Source organism: Juglans regia, chromosome 13 (assembly GCF_001411555.2).
Source record: "Juglans regia cultivar Chandler chromosome 13, Walnut 2.0, whole genome shotgun sequence".
Lineage (NCBI taxonomy): Eukaryota > Viridiplantae > Streptophyta > Magnoliopsida > Fagales > Juglandaceae > Juglans > Juglans regia.
Genome location: NC_049913.1, coordinates 15,742,165 through 15,759,067, shown reverse-complemented (window position 1 = coordinate 15,759,067; position 16,903 = coordinate 15,742,165). Strand labels below are relative to the sequence as shown.

At 38.4% G+C, this 16,903-nt stretch overlaps 1 protein-coding gene across 1 annotated transcript; it reads left to right on the top strand.

Annotated features, from left to right (window-relative positions):
* The first annotated feature begins 11,927 nt into the window (after window positions 1-11,927).
* On the top strand, window positions 11,928-16,603 carry LOC109014804 (uncharacterized protein At4g28440-like). Its single transcript, XM_035684687.1, has 3 exons — window positions 11,928-12,014; window positions 12,849-13,078; window positions 15,946-16,603. Exons 2-3 carry the CDS (start codon window positions 12,856-12,858, stop codon window positions 16,134-16,136), a joined length of 414 nt encoding a protein of 137 aa, XP_035540580.1. The 5' UTR covers window positions 11,928-12,014; window positions 12,849-12,855; the 3' UTR covers window positions 16,137-16,603.
* Window positions 16,604-16,903: the final 300 nt, after the last annotated feature.

Below are 16,903 nucleotides of genomic sequence, written 5' to 3'. Positions count from 1 at the left end.
GCTTAGGGAGTTCGTCATCGAGTACTTGCCAAGAAAGGTCGTGAACGGGCAGGCGTTGGTGGACTTTATTGCCGAATTCTCAAGTTTCCCACCAGAAATGGTCACCGTCCCAATAGGAAAACCCTGGATCCTTTTTGTGGATGGCTCATCTTGTCATGTTGGTGGAGGGGTGGGAGTCCACATAATCAATGGCAAAGGGCAGGAGCATCGCTACATGGCGAGGCTCACATTCAAAACTACCAACAATGAAGCAGAATATGAGGCACTCGTAGTGAGGCACTCGTAGTAGGACTCTCAGTGGCCAAAGAACTGGGGGCAATCGAGGTAGAGGTGAAGTCAGACTCATAGTTAGTAGTCAACCAAGTATTGGGAATATATGCCACCAAAGGAGAAAAACTAAAGAAATATCTGAGTTGAGTCTAGGAGCTGCGCGATCGATTTTCTTATTTTAGCATAGCACAAGTGCCTAGAGAAAGCAACGCAATGGCGGACAGGCTGGCGTGTATAGCCACAGGGATGGAGGACTCCCCCTTCCACTAGGAAGGCGAGAGAAGAGTAATAGAAGTCCTAGTGATAGGACCAGAAGTCTACATGATAGGCGGCAACAAGCCCGAGTGGGCTGGCGACATCAAGTATTTGGATGTAGGTGAACTTTCCAAGGGGAAAGAGGAGACAAGAAAGGTAAGAAGAAAGATGACGAGATTCGTAAAGGTGGATGAAATCCTTTATAAGAGTAGTTTCGCCGCCCCCTACTACGATGCATTTCACAGCAAGAAGTACAGTACCTTTTAGCTGAGATACATGAAAGGATATGCGGAAACCACTCCGAGAGAAAGGCATTGGCCAGAAAGGTGGTAAGGGTAGGATACTACTAGAACAATACACTTAGAGACGCTAAAGAATTTGCAAAAAGGTGCGTCAAATGTCAGACGTATGCACCAGTATCACACACCCCCTAGAGGAGCTGACTTCCATGGCCACCCCTTGGCCGTTCACCCAATGGGGGGTTGACTTAGTGATATGAACCCGTAGGAATGGAATCCATTGAACCCACAATCAATTTGAAAACATACCCAAGAAAGTTAAAATCAAGTCAATGGATGGAGAACTTAGACCCATTGAGAACTCATTTCAAGAACCTAGATTATATTAAAATCTAGATTCGTTGAAGAACCTGTCTCAAGAACCCAGATTATACGGAAGATCACTACAAAGGTTGTGATCTACCTTTGATAAATTCAAAAGTTCAATCAAGAACAAGAGGAGTAAACTCAACTCACAATGAATAAATTCATCAAATTTCAAAAACTTCTTAACATGAGGCTATAAAGAGTATTTAAACTAAGACCTAATTAAAACCTTAGACAAAATAAAGCCCTTTCTTCCAAAAATACCCATGAATGAATAGTATCGCGGCTACAGTAACTCAGCTATAGTACTTCTTTAAACTCTTGTTCCTAAAAAGTAACTTTCCAAATAAGCCCTTAGCCAAAATACAAGACCTTCCCAAAAATCATAGTTCATAAGAAATAAGACATATGTGGGCCAAGCATCATCAAGCCTAATTATTCTAAACTAATTCTTATAACTAATAAAATAAGCCCCTTTAATGAAATAAAGAAGTCCAAGGCCTTCAATCACATAGTCATAATAAATAGGCCCTAATTTATGTTGCACTATTCCGTAGCTTGTATCACGTGGATGATCACTGGATCTCCTTCTCTCAAGCTCATATTGAATATTCAGCTCTTGCTAGACTCGTCCCAAGTGGATTGCACCAATTCTTGCGTTGCTTCTTTTATCTTCTTAGCTCTTGATCTTGTAATTGGTCCATCTGGAACGTGCAAATAATCTTTAAGACTAGGCTAACCTTGGTTCCCATCATTTCCCTTTTCCTCAAAAGGATTCGACCTAGAATCTCCACTTGCATCAAAGGAAAAAAGGTTAGTAACATTTAAAATGACAGAAACATGATACTTACCTAGAAGATCCACTTTATATGCATTTTCATTAATTTTCTCAAGAATTTGAAAAGGTCTATCCAAGCTACTTCTGTCATCAACAAGCAAAAGTATCAAAGCTAAATGTGTAAGTGGATTAAAACCATAAACAATTTCAAACGGAGAATAAGAAATAGTAGAATGCAATATTTTATTATATGCACACTCAATAATAGCAAATGATTGTCTCGCAAACGTCTATGTAACAATTCAATGAATGGCAAATGATACTCCCATAAACGTTCATGAAACACATCTAAAGTTTTCCTTACACCAAAATGACCACTCCAATTATATGCAAACTCAATGAATGGCAAGCAATACTCCCACAAACGTTCATGCAACACGTTAACGAATGACAAATAATACTCTCACAAACACGTTCATGCAACACGTCTAAAATCTTCTTCACATCAAAACGATCAATCAAACCAAATCCATGCTCAAACAACTCGCATAAGACTAATAGGCTCACAAGGTCTATTCTTTTTAAACCAATACCAATCTAGTCTGTAGAACTGACGAAACGATGCTTTCTCACATACTCCATACATACTAGCTAAGCCATCATCATTAACATACAATTTCTTATCATATTCAAGTCTCAAAAACTTTGCATATAAAATGATGACAAGGACATACCTTCTTTCTAAAACATCAACCACAAAATTTTCCTTACCTTGTATGTACTTAATTACATGAGGAAATGTCTCAATGAATTGCACCCACTTGGCATGCATTCTATTCAACTTACCATCTCCCTTCAAGTGCGCCAATGACTCATATTCTTCAAAGAAAGGTCGAGTAGGAATTGTCGCACTTGGCAAAAAATCAATGTAGTACTCTATCTTCCTAATATGTGGCAATCTACTAAACACACTGTTAGGAATCATGACCTCATATCCCTGCAACAAAAAAAAAAAACAACACTACGCAAATGGTCATTAAATTTGTTAGTATAAAAGCTTGTCTTAGCATAAAAGCTCAATTTTGTTTTTCCGTTTCTCTTTGCAATCTCTCTTTCTTTTTCCTCTCGTGACTCCAATTTTTTTTTTACTCTCAGCCATCTCTCTATTTTCTTTTTCACTCTCTCTATCTCTTGATGTTTCAACCTCATTCTCTTTTTTCCTCTCACTCTCATTTTCCTTTTCACTCTCTTTTTTTTCTTTCACTCTCCTTTTTTTTTTAACTCTCGGCCTCACAATTGTTTTTCAACTTATTCTCTTTTTTTCTTGAGATTTCAGCCTCACCCTCATCTTTTTTCTCTCATTTTTCTCTCTCACATTTTCGGTCTCACTATTTCTTTTTTCCCCAATCTAATCCTCACTTTTACTCCTTTTTTTTTTTTTTTTTTATCAATCTCACTTTTCAGCCCTAGTTGGTCTTCATGGACCTGTGTTGGAGTTAAAGGAGCAAGTTTGATTGTTTTTCCATCATTTTCAAAACTATAAATGTTCTTTAACCCATCATGAATCACTTTCTTATCATATTGCCAAGACTTCCCAACAAAATATGGCCAGCAAGTATAGGCACTACATCACAAAGCACCACATCCTGGTATTTTCCAATTCAAAAAGAAACTAGCACTTGCTTATTTACCCTAACCCCCCCACAATCACTCAACCACTGCAACTTGTATGGTCTAGGGTGTTTCAAGGTAGGTAAATTTAATTTCTCAACTAAAGTAGTGCTAGCCAAATTAATACAACTCATCACATCAATGATCATACTGCATACATTATTGTTAATGTGGCATCTAATATGAAAAATTTTCTCGTTATGCTGCTCTGTATCATCTATCTTACTTTGTGGATTGATAGCATGCCTGGCAACAAGAGACTCACCATACTCTTCATTCTCATACCTATTCTCACTACTAGGCTCACGTTGCCTCCAATCTCTCATACCTTGCAGATTTTTAATCACTGCTTCTTGATGATTCATCATATCCCTCACTTCCCCCAACAACAAGTTCAACCTCTCAAACTGTTGTTGCATAGCTTGCAACACAAAAGATGAGTTATCTGTCATCCCCTTTGGTAATGAGTCACTCTTATGAGACATCATAATATACTAGACAAAAAGAATGTTTGTGGAAAACCTCACACACTTCCTTTCGTGTTTACACTCGAATAATGACACTTCACTTGTGTTTCACTCTTAATTGACTTTTTTTCCTGATAATAATGTCACACTCTCTTGCATTTTATCTCAATATTTTTACCGCTTAAGTTCTTTAAGAATTTGTTGAACTAAATCAAGAAAATACAATCTTGTATTATTCCAACCAGCAATAGGTTCAAGAAACAAGAACATGAAACAATGAATAAAATGACATGAGACTCAAGGAATTTATACAAGGGAAAGAGTAATTATAAATCAAGATACCAACTAGAAAGATATATTCTGCCACTTTGATGATAAAACTCATTCAACAAATGTATTTCTTTCTCTTATTGTAACTATGTAGTAACCTTTGAACATGTTACACTTTTCTTTTCTTCTCTTTTCTTTTTCTTTTCTTTAATTCAATCACAAACAACAATATTCAATTGTTCAAATCAAGCAATTGAATTCAAGCACATAAGAATTGACAATAAAGTAGAAGAGAAACAATTGAATGACACTCCAAGCAATTGACAAATTTAGAGATGTAAGAAACCCTATAATTTTGAAACCCTAGGTGATGCATTTTTTTTTTTTTTTTGCAATCATAGAATAATGAAGCCCTAGAATCAAAATTAAAGATGTAAGAATTAAAAAATAGAATCAGACCTGATTGGAAACCTGATTTTGATACCAAATGATATGAACCCGCAGAAATGGAATCTCTTGAACCCACAATCAATTTGAAAACATACCCAAGAAAGCCAAAATCAAGTCAATGGATGGAGAACCTAGACCCATTGAGAACTCGTTTTAAAAACTTAGATTATATTAAAATCTAGACCCGTTGAAGAACCTGTCTCAAGAATCCAGATTACAAGGAGGAATGACACAAAGGTTGTGATTTACTTTTGATTAGTTTAAAAGTTCAATCAAGAACAAGATGAGTAAACTCAACTTACAATGAATAAATTTATCAAATTTTATAAATTTCTTAACATGAGGCTATAAAGAGTATTTAAACTAAAACCTAATTAAAATCTTTGCCAAAATAAAGCCCTTTCTTCCAAAAATACCCATGGATGAATAGTATCATGGCTACAGTACCGCGACTACAGTATTTCTTTAAACCCTAGTTCCTAAAAAGTAACTTTCCAAATAAACCCGTGGCCAAAATACAAGGCCTTCCCAAAAATCCTAATTCATAAGAAATAAAATATATGTGGGCCAAGCATCCTCAAGCCTAATTATACTAGAATAATTCCTATAACTAATAAAATAAGCCCATTCAATGAAATAAACAAGTCCAAGGCCTTCAATTACATAATCATAATAGTAGGCCCTAATTTATGTTGCACTCTTCCATAGCTTCTATCACGTGAATGATCACTGGATCTCCTTCTCTCAACCTCATCTTGAATATTCGGCTCTTGTTATATTCGTCTCAAGTGGATAGTACCAATTCTTGCATTGCTTCCTTTATCTTCTTAACTCTTGATCTTGTAATTGGTCCATCTGGAACTTGCAAATGATCTTTAAGACTAGGCCAACCTTGTTCCCATCACCTAGTTAGACCCTTCCCGTCTTGGAAATGTGAAGTCAAGTTCATGATCATAGCAATGGACTACTTTACGAAGTGGACGAAAGAAGAACCTCTTGGGACTATCACAACCAAAGCCATGACGAAGTTCTTATAGAAGAATGTCATTTGTCTGTACGGAATTTCGCAAAGCATTGTCTTGGATAACGAGCAACAATTTGATTTAGATCACTACTGGGTGTGGTGTGCGGAGCTAAAGATACAAGTCAAATATTCATTCCCAGGACACCCACAGGTGAATGGACAGGTAGAGGCTACAACCAAAACATTGTTAGGAATTCTGGAGAAAAAACTCACGGACAAGAAAAGGGAATGGGCAGAAGAACTACTAGGAGTATTATGGGCCTACAGGACCAGAATAAAGACCCCTACAGGGGAGACCCCATTCACCTTGGCATATGGGAGTGAAGAAGTACCCCTCGTGGAAGTCAGTCTGCTAAGTTATCAAACCCGCCATTTTTCGATGCCTATGAATGATGAAGGTATGGAAGAGCACCTTGACCTTCTAGGGGAAGAGAGAGAGGCGGCTGAAGTCAGGATGATACTGAACCAGAAAAAGGCAAAACACTATTTCAACAAGAGAGTTAGATTCAGGACATTCAAGATAAGAGACCTGGTGCTAAGGGAAAGCGGGGTCACCACCAAGAAAGAGGGCAAGCTCAAACCCCGATGGGAAGGACCATACATGGTAGTGGCCAACCACAGACCTGGGTCGTACCTCTTGAAGCATAGCTAAGGTAAAGAGCTACAATACTCCTACAATGCAGAACACTTGAAGAAATTCTACCCCTGATTATGTTAATTTCTTGATTTGTTAGAACTCTACTGTTGAATTCTTGATTATGTTTCGTAGTAAATTAAGCTTTCAGTCCGGGCTAGCGCTAACTCACCCAAGGAAAAAGGGTGCAGAGGTCAACAGACCACGCGACCCTTACGAAGGTCAACAGACCACGCGACCCTTAAACACTAATTACAAGTACAAAGACTCGCGGTGCTAAGGAAAAAAGGTGCAAAAGTCAACAGAACAAACAGACCACACAACCCTTAAAAACCAATTAAGAGTACAAAGACTCGCGGTGCCATAGAAAAAGTGCACGAAGGTGAACAGATCATGCCACCCTTAAACACTAATGACGAGTACAAAGACTCACGGTGCCAAGGAAAAAGGGCACGAAGGTCAACAGACCACGCGACCCTTAAACACCAATGACGAGTCTAAAGACTAGCAATGCCAAGAAAAAAAAAGGCGCGAAGGTCAATAGATCATGCGACCCTTAAACACCAATGAGGAATTAAAATACTTGCGATGCCAAGAAAAAATGGCGCAGAGGTAAACAAACTAAGTGACCCTTAAATACTAATGACGAGTCCAAAAACTCATGGTGCCAATGAAAAAGGGCGTTAGAAGTCAGCAAACCACGCGACTCTTAAACACCAACCCTGATTACAAAGACTCTTGGTTCAAAGGACAGGGGTGCGGAAGACAACAATGACAAGTACAAAAACAAGCCACTCGCAGAGTAAAAATAATTAGTTTCGTAAAATCAAAGCAAAGTGTAACATAATAAAAAGCCAAAACTGGCTAAGTGTTCCCAACATGCATGAGTACAAAAGTGTTTATATTATTTACAAAAAGCTATTACAAATGTAGCAATGGGAGACAACTATTACAAAGGCTAAGTTCTAGGACCACTAGAAGGTGGATGTGGACGAGGAAGAGGACTGTTAAAGGCATTGGGCATGGTTTCCCGACCAAAGGCATGAACAAACTGACGCGAGGCTGCATCAAGTTTAAACATTTCTAAATCTAAACGCCTCAAGTCAGTACGAGGATTGACTAACAAGTGCGATCTAAGCCACAACACACCAGCCCTATACCTATAACCAAAAGCATGATCCTTGATGCCACGCATCGACGCCAGTTGAGGATGAAGGTGGACAAGTTCCTCCCAAACAGCCGCCAAGTCAGACTCCAATGTCTTCACCTGCTGGGTCTTTTCCTTCAGTCGAGCATCCTTATAAAGAAGCGTTTCGTTAAGCTTGTTCTATTGTTCATCCATGTCGGCACGATTTTTCTTGTATTCTTCATGCCGTTTGGTCAGCTCCTCTAAAGAGTTGTGCGCCTTAGAGAGGTAAAGATTAACTTGTCGCTTGCTTTCCTCCGAGGTCGCCAACATCTCCTTGAGTTTGGTGCAGCGCCATTGAGAATTAGACAACTCATGGTAGATAGAATTTAGCTCCTCCTTAAGGGCGGAGAGCTCAGAGCGAGCATGACCCCGCTTTGACTCTAACTCCCCCCAAGCAAGGGAAAGCTAAGCTCTAATGAAATCACGTTCTGTCTCCAGAAGTCCCAATGAGAAGTTGTCCTGATCCTTCACCTCCCTGGCGCAACAGAGTTCATCTCAAAGGAGGAAAACCTCATCGCAAAGAATGTTCAAATCACCTTCCAGAGAGTGTGCATAGTCATCTGCTTGCTCGAGTAGGATTTCCAACTTCGCCTTCTTGACCTTCCATTTCTCAAATTCCCTCTTGGCGTAGAAAGAAAAGACACACCTAGAGCGAACTTCATCCTCCAAGTCAGCACGATTCACCATAATCTAAGTTGCCAAATTGTTAACACCCTACAAAGATAAAGCCGAAGAAAGCTGAAAAAAGAAAAAAAATATATACAGAAGTGAGAAAAGCAAAGTCAAAGGTACCCCAGAGAGGAAATTCCTTAGCCGATTAGTCATGTTGCTGACGACTTCATCTCTAGCAGGACTAGAGGAGGTGGAAGCACCTCCCCATCATACCTCACCTCAAGCCCATAGTGGGGACTGAGGGGGAAAGCCTCAGGAGACTCCACCGCTGAGCCCATTCCAATCTCGGGAGCCTTACCCAAATCCCCCAACGGGCAAACAACGTCAATGTAAGCAAGTTCAACATCGCCAAACTGATGTCCTCACTCGCGAGACCACCTAGAGGAACATCCTCCTCTAAGGGAGAGGACTCAGCGTCATCCCAAGAGGAGGAGGGAAAATGAGAGGGGATAGAAACATGGTTGCCACTAGTTGCCAAGTCAAGTAGTGAAGTCTCTCCCCCCGAGATGGTCGTGGGCAAAGAGTGTGAAGTTGAACTTTTACCTTCCCTCTCTTCTTCATGTTCTTAAAAAATAGGAGTGTCGCCTCCCTGGACATCATGGTCGCCTAGGGCACCATCTTCACTGCCCTGAGTTCCCTCATGGGCCGCCTGATCGATAAGGCTCAACAAAAAGGTAGCGTCCACATCCACATTGACCTCGTCGCTTTCCCTTGGCAAATCAGAAGCCTCGAATGTAAGGAATTCAAAGGTTGGGCTAGACGCCGAGTCAAGTTGCTGAGAAAGAGATCAAAATCAAAAGCGGTTGCCAGGTCATAAAGGGCTTGACCCATCAAGCCCTCAATGTCATCAAGACCTGGAGAAGGCACGCGTGTTGGTGAGCGATTGGGGGTAGAAGGCGGGGTACCCTCAGGTGTATCCACAGGAGAGGCGTTAACACCTGTCTACAACCCCCCTCTTCGTCACTAGAGAAGGTGTATCCATAGTAGCATGGAGAGAATGTTTTTGTGAAGCCTTTGGAGTAGACTCAAAGGAAGGCTTAGTAGGGGGAGAAGGTGCCACGACCTTCTTTAGGAAGAGGCCACCTTTGACCTTCGAATGGTCAGGCATTACCAAGAAACGATCAATATCAGTTGGTGTCAAGAGGTCCTCGGTCCAAAGGTCATCCTCATGCTCAGCCGCCGAGGCGATGACCATGTCGACATGGGATTCCTCCCGTTCAGATAGAAGTTCCAAAGCCACCACCAGGCCTTTGTCGTCGAGAATCTTACTCTAAAAAGCTCTAATTGGGAATTCTTGGCGCATAGCCTCTGAATTGGGGTATTCCCAATCTACGCCAAAGATCAAGAAAGACTTCCTCGTCCATTGTTTGATGTTTCAATGGAGGCTCTCAAAACGGGGCTTCCTAATCTGAAAACTGCAAATGTTACCCAGAGAGGTTTGCAAAAAATAAAAAACGCAAAGAACTCTTGAGCGGTTAAATCTAGGTATTCTTCCCTAGCGGGTTCCAAAACCAAACCAAACACGATGCAAGAACAAAGAAGAACCCGCCACGCATGAGAATAAAGTTGCGCAGGGGCTAGCTGAAGAAGATCAAGAACGTTGTGTATTGGGTGACAAAGGAAATCACAAATCGTGGGTTAGGGCACATACAGGAATGGCAACCTTTTCAGCGAACCCTTCTTCATCGACACAATCATGACGAGGGAGTTCCAGTAGTATTGAGTTTGAGATCCCGTAGGCTTTGCACAAATTTACCATGTCCCTGGCAGTGATGGTGGAACGCCACCTAAAACCTTTGAAGCATGGGACGTCTTTAGCAGAAGAAGATTCCAAGACAACAGGGGTCTGGGATGTGTTTCATTGGGCCAAGAGGATGACAAAAAAGCAAAGTAAAAGGAAGAAATGGGGGAGATTAAGGTCGCAGATAAAGAAGTCTAGATAGCGGGGTCTCAAGAATGTAAAGAAGACAAAAAGCAATCAGGAAGAATATGAAAAATGAGAAGGAATAGGGAAATGAAGAGTATGTGATCATTGCAAATTATCATTACTTGACTGAAAGAGAACGTGGTGACAGTTACTGGGTAACTACGCACGTTTCCCAAGTTTAAAACTCCCGCCTTTTGATTAGTGGTAACGACGAGTAGAGTAATAAATGGGCTAGTGAGGTAGTCCATAGGTCTAAAATCTTTATCGGGGTAGTATAGAAACTCAAACATTCTCGACCGAGTAAAGCAAGATATTTACGATTCCTTCATTGGTGAATTCTTCACGCTTACATGCGAGAGGAATTAGCGGAGTAACTTGAGGAGTTAATATTGGTTTGGCACAAACTGGAGGCCCAAGGCCCATCATCCATAAATGATAGCTATTCAAAGGAGTCGTGTAGTTTAACGCAAACCCCAGCCACCCTGATTATTAGGAAGGGATAAACCCTCACATTATCTACCCGATTAGTAGGGAGGGATAAACCCTCATATTATGAATATGGGTAACGTGGTGATTCAATAATTCCGATACAACAGGGATAAGCCTTCTAGTGGCTAAACATTGTATAAAGTTAATTAGTTTATAGTACTCATCCAATATTCTCTACGCCAATATATAGAGACAGTAGGTAACCTTCAAATCATCTGATTGAGCATTATTGAATTATTATCCCTCACTTTTTGCTAACTTAGGCATCAGAGGTGTCATAAGCACACTGTACCGTCCACATAACAATTTACAGGTTAGCGATCACTACCGGCAGTGGGACACATCCTTTACAGTATATATATATATATATATATATATATATATATATATATATATATAGATATTTATATATATGAACTTAGGATGGATAAGAGTGTAAAGTTTGAAATTTTTGCATTTTGAAAAAGAAATTAATTTTGCTATATGGAAACATCTTTTAGCACTTGATATTCTTAGTATTCTAGTTTTTTTGTTATTGATTTCATAATTAAAGTTTGTATGAGTTTACTGAAAAATGACTGTTCTTCTTAGCTTTATTACATGGGTAGTGCCAATATGCCGCCGAGGTTTGACCACTGTATGCACCGCTAGTGCAAATCACACTTTTTTTTTTTTTTTTTTGATTTTTTTCAACATTTTTTAAACATCTTTAAAAATTAAAAAAATAAAAAAAAATCAATATACTAATAGTCACTTTCTTATCTATTAAGTAAAGAAAATTTTAAAAAATAAAATAAAAGACATTTGCGGTTAGTCAATTTACATTTGCGGAAATATATCTTCTTTTCATGTACTGTAAGCCTGTAGCAACTTAATGGATATGATAATTAATGTTTTTAATTGAATTTATTAAAAAATATATGTAAGAGTGTGAATATTGAGAAAAATAGGTTAAGCTAACACGAATCCAAATGACACGTATTAGTTATTCAAGTCAGCTTAAAATTAGCTCTTTTATGACAGAATTTCTCAACACGATTTCGAATGAATTATTAAAAGTTATTTGATGTATTTAAGGGTATAAACGTAAAAGTAACCTCCATGTTCAAACATCCAAGATAAACGACAGAGTCGAGTAAATTGTATTTTGGTACGAGCACGTGTAAGGCCAAGATTAGTCCCCACGTGATCGAGATCAAGGGCCACTATTTTATATACCCCGGCCATTTCTACGTCCGACTGTGACGGCTACGTTTCGCATTCTCAGATCCCACTCTCCAATTCGCACCTTCTCTCGCCTCTGCAGAACCAAGGTGATCTCCAAACCCTATTTTTCTCGATCTCGTTCTTCCATTATAAAATTCTTGAGCTTTCTTACATATTATTGAATCTTGTTAGTCATTGTCCTGTTTACTAATTTATAGAAGCAATTTGTGTCCCGGTTTATGATTTCGCTTTCTATTCTCTTTGATCTGTTACTTCGACCATCTAAATCTGAAACATTTGGATTCAAAGCTGCGATTTCCATGTTTTATTTAGAACTTTATTGGATATGATTGATAATACGCATGAGTTCTAAAGGTGTAGTTTTGAGTTTTAGAGAGGAGTGAATTTTTACATGCACGATATAACTCTGTGTGTGTGTGTGTGTTGTGGGATAAAATGGCATCCCATTATTTTTTTTATCCCGCGATATGTGGGCGCGTGCGCGTGTGGAGAGGGGGATCGAATGATATTCCATGGTCTTTTTGGTTGATGCGAGAACATGACAGAAATATTAGGAATTGGAATTTGGGTCCTTTGATTATTGTAGTTATTATTTTTGGTATTTGGTTTCGGAGAAGTTGGCCCATCGTAGTTGACAGAATATTTGTGTAGGTTGAAGGGGTAATCTGGGGTCGATTGGTTTTTTTGGCTGCTTGTTTCATTATGATTATAGGTTACAAATGAAATTAGGTGAGCTGTGTATTGGTAATAGGATCAGAAGAGTTTTATTGGAGTTTGAAGAAAACTAATTTTGATAGCTCCGTGTGCGGGTCTGTGAATTAGATTGCCTTGTTACTGGTACATTGTTCCATCTGTCTTTTTTTTTTTTTTTTTTCCTTGTTTTCTTATTGAAAATATATTTCTTGCTGTGGGTTCTGTAGTGTCAAAATGGCAGAATCAAAGCCTGGATTGAGGAAACCAGTGTTCACTAAGGTTGACCAGCTTCGCCCTGGCACTAGTGGGCATACTCTCATTGGGAAGGTTGTCAGTACAAAAATGGTATTGCAGAAGGGCCGTGCCGATGGTCCTCAAGTACGCCAAATGCGAATTGCTGAATGCTTGGTGGGTGACGAGACAGGAATGATCATTTTCACCGCTAGAAATGACCAGGGTACATATCTTTCAATATTAATTGATGGAGTTTGGATATGTTTTCTTTATTGTGGCATTTTATAATTGCTATTTTCATTTGGGAATGGTTTTTACATCATCAGAGGACTATATAGTGTTTTTTCGGGTTTCTTCGATTTAATTTTTAATAGTTAGTGCTTTATAATATTTTTCTGGTGTAGACCGTATTTTTTTTCCTTCGATTAATTGCTTACATTATGCATATGAGTGAATACCTAGTTGGTTTACACATCTGAATGGAAAATTCTTGGGGTGAATAACGTGGATGATTAACACTTTCATTTGGTAAAAATAAATAAACTTTAGTTTTGAGCTTTCTGGCCAGCAATCAACCATTTTTGCAATGAGGGATTTCTGGAAAGTTTGCTTGTGGCTGGGTGGACTTATAGACGGCCTGATGCAGTTATTTGATTTGTATAGCTGATTTCCAATTAATTTGAGGGGGTAGAGTATCATTTAAGTAATGCAGTTTTTGGTTTGTTATGTGATCAAAAGTTGAAGCCCTCTCAAGAGTTGAGATTGATTTTTGTGTTGTGAACTGTGTTAAGATATGAGTGTATTCACATGCTATTTTTTTGAATTTATATTTATAAATATGCTGATGCCAGTGTGAGAAAGCCAATTGATACTTTTCTTTTACATTTCTATATATATATTCTGTTGAATGATTGGTGGCTTGAATTTCGGAGCCTACTTGTTGTGGCTCCTTTCGGGTGACCATTGTTATACACTTTCTTTCTTTTGGAAGTCATATAACTTTGACAGGATGCTTTTTAGTATGAGAGTTCAGAGTATTGAAAGGTTTCTACAAATGATTAGATTGGTGAGCGAGTAATAAATCTTGTGCGGGCCAGGGGTTAGATTCCTTGTTCAATTTGATATGATCATTGCATAGGCCAGGGAACCTTTAGTAGATATATACATTTTGGAAATGCTTATGCTGTGATTTACGGTCATTGTAATGGCTGAATTCATTGACTTTGCTTCATTCTTCAAGAAATGAAGGCTAGCAATAAATGGCATCCTAAGTGATGTTTCATTCAAAATTTATGCTGGTTGATGGAAAAAATTATGAGCACCTTTCAGTAACGGAGTGGCAGGTAGGGCCAGCATGTTTTGGAAATAATTTTGGGTAGCGGAGTACAAGATTTCTTTTTCCTTTTCATATTACTTACACTTTGCTTTTAACTAAAGATGATGCTAGGATTCTTAATAAAACAACTTTGCCTGCCAGCTAAAACAAAGATGATGCAGTTTTTTGTTTCATTTGAAAATGATAGTGCAAACTAGAGACTATTCTGATACTAGGCAGCCCAATATGTCAACATATTGGATCTCTCATGATGTATTGGACCAGAATGATAGAACTTTTGAGGGCCGGGAACAGATGTTGGAGGAGCTAAAAAATCTATATTTACTCTTTTCCGTTGGACAGCTCCTACAGACCATAATGGTCTTAACTTCTGTAATTTTCCTTTATTTTGTTCACCTTGTAGTTAGGTGTCTCTCTTGTATGCATCTCCTGTACTTGGGTTGCACCTTTTGAGCCTTTTAATTAAGTTTTATAATTTATAAAAAAAACATGTTGGGCCACCCATACAACTTGAAAGTCCAGGTTTTAAAATTTAAAGTTATTGATCAGGAGATGTGGTGCTTCCAGATTATCTTTTGTTGTGCTTTCTGTGATATTTTTGTTTTCTATGCTGCAATCTGGCTGATAGCATAAATGCTAGCACTATTAGGTTAGCAGTTACTTTCTGATACTATTAGCTGAAGATTACATAGAGATAGCTATAGGCCTCGTTTGAATATTGAGATGAGATGAGATGAGATGAAAAATTTGTGAATAGTAGTGAAATAGTTTGAGTTAAGATGTTTTATGGAGTTTTGAAAAATGAGAGAGAAAAAGTTGAATAAAAATATTATAAAGTTAAAATATTGTTAGAATATTATTTTTGTTTTGGGATTTGAAAAAGTTGATTTTTTTTTTTTTTTGTATTTTGTTTGGAAGTCATAGGTTCGATTCCCCTAGGGATAAAACTACGATTTAAGTGGTAGGCCATGGTGGTGGGTTGTTGTGCTAGTCTCCATGGGGGTTTAGGTTCTATGGGTGAGTCCTAAGGGCTTTGCCATGGGGTGGTTCCCCCGTCATCAAGTTAAAAAAAGAAAAAAAAAAAATAGAAAAGAAGAAGAAGAAGAAAAAGTTGAAGATTTGAAATTTAAAAGTGTTTGTGTTTGAGTGTTTGGATGCTAAGATGGGATGAGATGAGATTTTTCATCTCAACTCAACGTCCAAACCAGCCTTTGTGATTTAACTGATATTCTCTCTGTATAGACAACAAACTTTTCTTAGTATAATCTCAAATGCTTTTCATGCGACTTCACAAAAAAGAAAAAAAAAAAAGTGTTTCCTTGTGTTTGGAATCTTTACAAGGAGCATTGGTATTCTCAAATTCTTTTTCGTTGAGTAAGATCCATTTTATTAATGAGAGAAAGGGATATTACCTTGTTACACAGAGAGTATACATGGAGACACTCAACTAACAAAAGGGAAAGCAATGGTATTAAAATAAATGATATAATTGGGGTTAACTCTCTTGGGCCAAGTCTGAAGGGCCTTACCATGATGAGGTTTCACATCTTAAAATAAATGATAAATAAGAGTTGTGTGAAAAGGTATCGGTAAAAACTTTATAATATTTTGCATAAAGATTACGTCCAAAAAGGTGTGAAGGCAGATTCACTTTATTTTTTTTTTTTTTAAATTGTTATTTCAACACTAAGAAAAACCAATTAATATGTTTGAATTTTTTCTTCTTTAATTGTTTCTATTATGTTGTTGTGTAGTGGACTTGATGAAAGAGGGCACCACTGTAATTCTGCGAAATGCTAAAATTGACATGTTTAAAGGATCAATGAGGCTTGCTGTGGACAAGTGGGGCCGTGTTGAAGTTGCTGAACCTGCCGATTTCACCGTGAAGGAAGATAACAACCTGTCACTGATTGAATATGAACTTGTGAATGTTGTGGAAGAGTGACTTTTCTGGACGGTTGTCACTTCCTACTACATTCTCATTCTGACCAAAAAATAAAATAAAATCCAGAAGAGAAAATTACTGTTGTCTTTGGGGCTCCCGCTCTCCCAAATGCTCTTTAAAAGTTCACTTTTAAGTAGAGGAAATCTGGAAGCTAGTACTACGCAAGTTGTTTCTACCTTTGCAGCAGATCAGGTGGATCCATTGGTTGAACCTCCAAGCACATGGTGACAGCTGCAGCTCGATGAAGATAAAACAACTGGCTTTTGGGTCTTGCTTTTGCTTGTTTGCTATCTATTTAGTTTTGGCGAGTACACGTTTTTCCTCTATTAGAGTATACATTTGATACTAAGACTATGCACGACATGTCTCTATACTCTGTGTAACTTGGTCTATTTCTGCCTGCATGACACTTCTATTTTCATGTTCTTTTGCTGTGAAGTTACATGTTCACATCTGTTCATCTGAAAAATTCACTTTTCTTGATGGGTACGAAGCATCATAGGTAGCAGATATGAGGAAATGCCTTGTTTTGGTTTGGGAATGCACTAGACACTGCTCACATGGTTTTTCCCCATGTGATGTGGATAATATATACCAATACTAACTTCAATGAAGTAGTTTGTGCCTGCTTTCGCAGTAGGACTTGGTTGATTGACAGGAGAGATTAGCCAGATTTTATGAGGCGTGATTTTTAGATCATTGCCAATAAGTATGGGATGTTTACTGCTTTGCCTACTGCTGAAGCTGTAAATTTCTGTACTGTTGCA